This window comes from Montipora foliosa, chromosome 6, assembly GCF_036669935.1.
Source record: "Montipora foliosa isolate CH-2021 chromosome 6, ASM3666993v2, whole genome shotgun sequence".
In the NCBI taxonomy this organism is placed as follows: Eukaryota; Metazoa; Cnidaria; class Anthozoa; order Scleractinia; family Acroporidae; genus Montipora; species Montipora foliosa.
The window spans coordinates 327,501-335,000 of record NC_090874.1 but is presented as its reverse complement, the minus strand read 5'-3'; the positions used below and the strand labels follow the sequence as shown (position 1 = coordinate 335,000).

At 40.6% G+C, this 7,500-nt stretch overlaps 1 protein-coding gene across 1 annotated transcript in view; it reads right to left on the bottom strand.

Annotated features, from left to right (window-relative positions):
• LOC138008967 (ras-related protein Rab-11A-like) overlaps nucleotides 1-7,500 on the bottom strand; it is a 27,908-nt gene that overhangs the window by 15,276 nt on the left and 5,132 nt on the right. The window contains exon 3 of the mRNA XM_068856264.1: nucleotides 7,402-7,431. Coding sequence (XP_068712365.1) covers nucleotides 7,402-7,431 — 30 coding nt within the window. The remainder of the gene's footprint in view (nucleotides 1-7,401; nucleotides 7,432-7,500) is intronic.

Below are 7,500 nucleotides of genomic sequence, written 5' to 3'. Positions count from 1 at the left end.
TATCAGCTTTCCATATAATATACTGGCCAAAAAAATCGATTAAAGCAAACTTGCAAGAATTCTAAAACGTGTTGATCAAAGCAACAACCAATTAGCAATAATATTAATATTATTGCCAACGAGTCAGCTGACCAAAGACGCAAGGCTGACAAGGCAGCAGCATTAATAGAGCCGAAGTGCAAGAGTGTTGTGTATGCAGAAAAATTTTCGAGCACTCCAGAGAAAATGTAGTGTAAGATAAGGTAAGGGAAAACAGGCTGCTTATCATGTGACTTCAAGAACCAATGAAGTTGCATATGTTTTGATGCACTAGCTGGCATGATGCAACATCGTTCACGTGGATTAATATGAGTGAGTGAAACACATTTTTTTTTCCATTTCTCTGATCATTGTGTTGTGTACACTTGCTTTGAGAGTTCATTAATGTTTATTTTCAAAACAGCATTTTCTATATTGAGTGAACTAGCTGAACCAGCATATGTGTTCTTATCGGCTGCTGTTGTAAATTTCACTGCCCGCTCACCACTGTAGAGTAGAGCAGTTCGTTTTTCGTTTTGTGACCACTGAGTAGTGAACAATTTAATTTAATTTTCAAAGGAAATAATATTGTCTGTAAAGTACATACACAATTAAATAATCAATTTGACATATAATTCACGGCTATATCTTGTAAAATGAAAAATTTTCAAGTGAAACGACTTCCATGTGTCATGCAGGAGAGTTTGATTCCCCATGATATGTTTCACACTGAAAACGCTGAAAACGTTGGTGATTTTGTACATAGCATTGATTTTATCCAACTTAATTATTGTATATTCCTGTTAAAATGACGGCCGTTCAAAAATTACAACATTACTTTCAATATTATTGGAAAACACGTTGACATTAAATTTTTAATTTTTTTTCAAGATGCAAAGTGTGCAAGGGTTTTACTTTTAATACATTTCTATTGTTTTTACGTTATTGTTAACTTAGATAAGTTTACACTGTAGTTGCAGTACTTTGAAATAAAAAGTTACAATTACTATAGGCCATTTTCGCATTATCAAATATTCAGCTTGATAGTAAGGCAGTGAGGACAATAATAATAGAAACACGTTTGAATGAATGTGAAAAATATTTACATATTATCCACTTTCCTAAATGTCTTTCTCCTCACTGCCTCACTATCAAGCTGAATTTAATATATCAAAAAAGGTCTGTTGGGTTCCAAAAATGGCACTCTGATACAAATCTGCAAACTATGTATTAATATGTTGACAGTCTTGTTGGCACTTAGCAATAGCTACTACTAGTATATGTACATAGAGGAAAACTTACAGGACTCTCAGACTTCTGCCGCTTCCAACCCCGTCTGCGAAAAATGGAAAAAGCGAAAGTTGATGATGTAGGAACAATATTTGTACTTGCCTGGGGCTGTTGATATAACATCAAGGAGATTCAGTTTTCCATATTTTAAGAATGTACAGCAAGAAACAAAAATAACATAAATGTACACATTGCAAAGTGTGATGTCCACCAAACGATTGGGAAAAACAGTGACGAATCAAGATTTTCTATAACCCTGGTTTCTGGGAAGGAAAGGTGTGCATCACTCCCGGCAGGTGCAAAACACAGGTCACAGGTCACAGGTCATTGTTTTACCAATACAGAAAGTATCCTAAACATTCATAAAAGCTAACCTTAGGCCTAAAAACGTTTCTTTTGCTCTAATTAGGCCTAAAGTTAGCTTTTATAAATGTTTAGGATACTTTCTGTATTGTATGACCTGTAACCTGTGACCTGTGTTTTGTACATGTACCTGCCGCATCACTCCCCCGTCAACGGCTAAAAGTCAGTGCATACCGCAGACTAACGCTAACTCGCAATTATTGAAGGCTAACTATTTTAAAATGGGTGGTTATAGACTTAAATACTGTTTATCAGCGCCATTTGTAGGCACTCTGCAGTCTGCCATTGTCATACACCTCAGCCTCTGAAATCTTAGTTCAGTTCAGTTCAGTTTATTTAGCCACAATACATTACAAAGTATAAAATACATTACAAAGCATAAAAAAGAAATTATCCCATGGCAAGGGAACCCAGAAGAAACCATGGGACTTATAGGACCTGGGCCTCCTCATTACATATTAAAGAAAACAAAACAGAAAGAGCTTACATGGATTGATGGACTAAAGAGACTGCTCAATTAAATTACCATTAACCATAACACGATGTTTTCCTTATTTTACACTTAGTCTAGTAACAAGAACAAGAAGGGGAAGACATCAGAATCTGATTAATAACATAACAAAAGATACGTCTTAATCTTAGATTGAAAAGAATATAATGAATGAGCATTTCGAATGTCAGAGCATAACTTATTGAAGAAGACTGGGCCTTGGTAAATGATGGAAAATTTCCTTATATTAGTACGACAAAATGGGATATAGAATCGGTTAGAACAGGTCTTCTGATATTACGTGATGGTGAGATTCCGCACAATCGCATCCGATCGCACAATTCACGAAAAATCACAAAGTTCACAAAAGAACGCACAGAATTCATAAAAAAAAACATAAATCAACAAGTTTCTTAGGAGTTCCTGCTAAATACGCCATTTTTAAGATGATTTACCTTCGAAAACGGCTAAAAAGCCTTTCTTACCGTCAATTTCGTAAATATTCTGAGTTCAAGGCGTTATTTTGCATGTGGAGGGCCTGGTACGAGTCTCATTCTTAAAGGTCGCCAACAAGGACTCAGTGGAAGGTGATGATATGTCAGTGATCGCCAAATCTGGACGAAGTTTAAACTCTACAGGTAGATCATTGTCAACATAGATTCTAACACCTCCACCAATTCTATTGGAATGGGGGTTGTGAATAAAATCTTACCCCTCAATGTCAAAAGAAAGAATGATTTGCGTACAGGTCCCTACTTCATTATGCATGCAGAATGAATTAATTATGTATTCACGCTATTGTTTTGTAGAACAATACGTATACCCAAGGGAATCGAATATATACATGGTTAATTTGTACTTACGGGATGATCAAAAGTGGACCTCATTCTCTCTCTCTCTCTCTCACTCCCTCCCTCTCTTTTTTTCTCCCTCTTTCCTCGCCCTTTTTGCTCACACCATGTTTCTTTCTTTTCATCCCAGCTTTCCTTTGTCCTGTCTTTCTATTCCAGATCCCGCTCGGCTATTTCTGTCCTTTTTTCTGTCTCCCACAGTCTGCATTGAACTCCGTACCACTGTAAACCTCTGGATTACTTGTCCCTGTTCTTGACCACTGAGCTAACATGTCAAGTTGCTAATTCACACCTTCATAATGACATTTGTTTGGAATTAGGGACGGCAATTTACATAACAATGATAAGTAATTATATACGCGTGCCGTGCCGACCACCAAGAAATGCACTGATTTTGCTTCTTTTGAAACAACTTCACCCCTCAATAATGCTAACCGTAACCCTAATGAGAACTGAAGACACTCTTTAGGCTTAAGGTTAAACCCAGTAAAATTCTTTTAGAGTTTAATCGAGTATATATGTGAATGTGTGACTTGCTTGTTTTTTCATCCCCAGTGCTGCACACTTAAAAGAACACTGCACGGAAGAGTATACCTCCTTGTGATTGGGGCATCCTTTATGAGAAATTTTTATGCACGAGTTCATTGTAGTATAAAATCATTGAGTCGACGTTAACCCATCTCTTTGATCAAACTGTGAATTTTAAAATTGAACCAGAATGGCCGCTCATGATGTATCTATACAAATTTAAACTTATGGAAACTGTGTGCAACTTCTAGCCGATCACGAGCAGTGCATATAGTGGTGCAAAGAGCACAATCTACTCTCGTCGTCAATGAAATGCCCTAAACCTGAGTGCAGAAACACACTCAAATGGCAAAGACGAACTGCATCGGGAGATGGATTTTGTAGTGTATTACCCATTGGCGCATGCATGCAAGAGGTTGGTTACGAACACGTTGTCCGCCATTGAACTGTTGAGTAAATGTGCACCAAACCATCCGGGCGGGATACAACAACTGGCGACAAGGAAAAACACTGATTGACTGATCTGTATTGCAGTTTGAGAATGACTGTCGCCATTACCACTGATTTACCTGGAATATCTAACCTTGATATTCACGGGGATCCTACAACTGTTGGAGCACGATGGAAGAAATGGAAGCGATCATTCTAATTATCCGTCGTTGGAAAGTAGTGCAAAACGCAACACAAAAGAAAGCTCTTCCTCTTCACTGTGAAGGACCACAAATGCAAGATGTTTACTATATGTTTCCGGAAGCTCAAGAACCTGGCGAAGGTGAAACCGTTTACACAGTAGCGATGGAACAACTCGATCAATACTTCACGCCCCAAGTCAATGTCCCCTGCGAGAGACGCCTATTTCAGACTATAGCTCAGTTACCTCCTGAAAGCATTGATCAGTTTATCACGAGGCTTCGTGAAAGGGCAGAATACTGCGAATTCAGCGATGCAAAGGATGAAAATATTCATGATCAGGTTATTGAAAAATGTATGTCTGGTCAACTGCGAAGGAAAATTCTGGAGAAAGGAAGAGAACTGACCTTAGAGCAGCTACAAAACACTGCAAGATCTATGGAAGCTAGCCACAGGCAAGCAGGAGCTTTTCAGAACCCAAACAACAAGGAAGGATTGAAAGAAGGATTATCTTCCGTCTAAGAGAAAACTGAAGGGGAGAGATGCTACAGATGTGATGCGACAGGACACACTCAGGATGACAAGCGATGTCCTGCCAGAGACAAAGAATGCCGGAAATGCCACAAGGTAGGCCAGTTTGCAAAGTGCTGTAAAACTAAAAAGGCGAAAGATCCAAATGGTAAGAAGCCTATAGGCGAAAGAAGCCAAGAGGGCCCAGAGATACCACACGATCAGTAAATCGGAATGGCTCTGAGGATAGCCCAGATAGTGAGTATGCGTTTACCGTTGTTGATGGGAAGCGGCCTATGGTCCAGGTGAATGTTGGTGATGTACTCAATGTTGCCATGATTGTCAACTCGGGAGCTAGCTGTAATGTGATTGACCGCAAGTTGTGGGAAGAATTAAAGCAGAATAAAGTGAAGTGTGTGTCTATGAAATCCAATAAGAAACTGTACCCATACGGAAGTGCCGAACCATTGAAAACAGCTGGTTGTTTTGTTGCAACAGTAACTGCACGAAATGTTACTGTAGAAGCACAGTTTACCGTTATCGAAGGAAAAGGCCAAGCATAAGTTGGAAGAGAGACAGCTACACAACTGAATGTCTTGTGCCTTGGAGAGGAGGTTAGAGTTAATGTTTTGAAAGAGGAAGATATCTTTGACAAGCACAAATCATGTTCCGAGGGGCTGGGAAAATTGAAGGATTTTCAGCTGGATATTCCCATCGATCAGAATGTTAAGCCAGTTGCACAGCCTATGCGTCATGTGCCATTCAGTATGACGGACAAGTTAGAACAGAAACTTAATGAGCTTGTAGATCTTGATGTAATTGAGAGAGCAGAGGGTCCGACACCCTGGATTACACCTGTAGTTGTTGTGCCTAAACCAAATGGCGACATCCATCTCTGTGTTGACAAGAGACAGGCTCATGGTGCTATTGTACGGGAACGACACCCCATCCCGACAGTCGATGAAGTTCTTCATGACCTGAACGGTAGTCCTGTGTTTAGTAAACTTGACATCAAGTGGGCATTTCATCAAGTGGAATTGAGTGAGGCTTCCAGACAGATTGCCACGTTTGCGAATCACAAGGGACTTTTCAGGTACAAAAGACTAATGTTTGGAGTCAGCTGTGCACCTGAAATGTATCAGAGAGTACTTCAGCAAGTCTTAGAAGGCTGTGATGGTGTGAGAAACATACATGATGACATTATTGTGCATGGTCAAACAACAGAAGAGCATGACAAGCGACTTGAAGAGGCCATGGAGAGAATCCAGAACAGACACCTAACACTGAACAAAGAGAACTGCAAATTTCACGTCTGAGCTTGAGTTTATGGGTCACTTACTTTCCGCACGAGGGATAAGACCATCCCAAGCGAAAGTTGAAGCAGTCACAGCGCCAAACAACCAGAGTCAGCAGCAGAAGTACGTAGCTTCTTAGGTCTAGATAACTTCTGTGCGAGGTTCATCCCTGATCTCGCGACAGTATCAGAACCTCTCAGGAGACTCACAAGAAAAGATGCTCATTTCTCCTGGGCAAAAGAACAAGAAGTAGCATTTAATGAGCTAAAGAAGAGGTTGGCCTAAACAGAAACCTTGGGTTACTTTGACAGTGCCGCAAAACCATGTCATAACTGTTGCCAGCCCAGTTGGCCTTGGTGCTATCCTAGAACAAGAACAAAATGGTGAAGAAAGAGTGATTTGCTATGCCAGCAGGAACTTGACCAATGTGGAGAAACGTTATTCACAGACCGAGAAAGAGGCTCTGGAGATCAGGTGGGCATGTGAAAGGCTACACATGTACTTGTATGGAACTGATTTTGAAATCTTGACAGATCACAAGCCCCTACAGTTTATCTGCTCGAAGAAGTCACAACCCAGTGCGAGAGTCAATCGTTGGGTGTTGAGACTCCGACCCTATCGTTTTACTGTCAGACGCATACCTGGGAAAGAAAACATTGCAGATTCCCTGTCTCGTCTTACATTAGAAACAAAGCAAGTACAGACCTTAGTTCTGAGGCAGAAGAGTATGTCAGATTCGTTGGAGAAATTTCCATTCCTCAAGCCCTGTCTACCTGAGAAATCGAGCATGCTTCAGATGCAGACAAGGAACTGTCAAATGTAAGAAAATGTGTGCAAACGGAAATGTGGCACAAACTTGAGAACAAGCGATACCCGCTTGTCAGAAATGAACTCTCCGTTATAGGAAAATTAGTACTGCGAGGAACACGGATCATCATCCCCTGTAGTTTACATGATCAAGTTCTGCATCTTACATGTGAGGGTCATCCAGGAATAGTATCCATGAAGCGCAGACTTCATACCAAAGTCTGGTGGCCAGGGTGTGACAAGGATGCAGAAGTGTTTTGTAAGACCTGTCATTCCTGCCAGTATGCCTAAGCCACCAGAACCCCTCAAGAAGACTGAACTGCCCTCAGGTCCATGGCAACACATTTCAGCAAACCTTATGACACCATCTCTGCCGTCAGGAGACCATCTCCTTGTAGTTGTTGACTACTACAGTCGCTATATGGAAGTAGAACTCTTGAGGCCTACAACTGCTGACAAGGTCATTGCAAGTCTGAGGAAGATATTCTTTACCCATGGACTGCCCGTTAGTATCACTACTGACAATGGACCGCAGTTCATAAGTGAAGAATTCTGTAAATTTGTTGAAGAAGAACACATTGGACACAGACGAAGGACTCCCCTTTGGTCTCAGGCCAACGGAGAAGTAGAAAGACAGAACCGCTCCCTACTGAAGAGGATAAAGACTGCACAAATACAGAAGAGAAATTGGAAAGAAGAACTTGGCTCTTTCCTAATA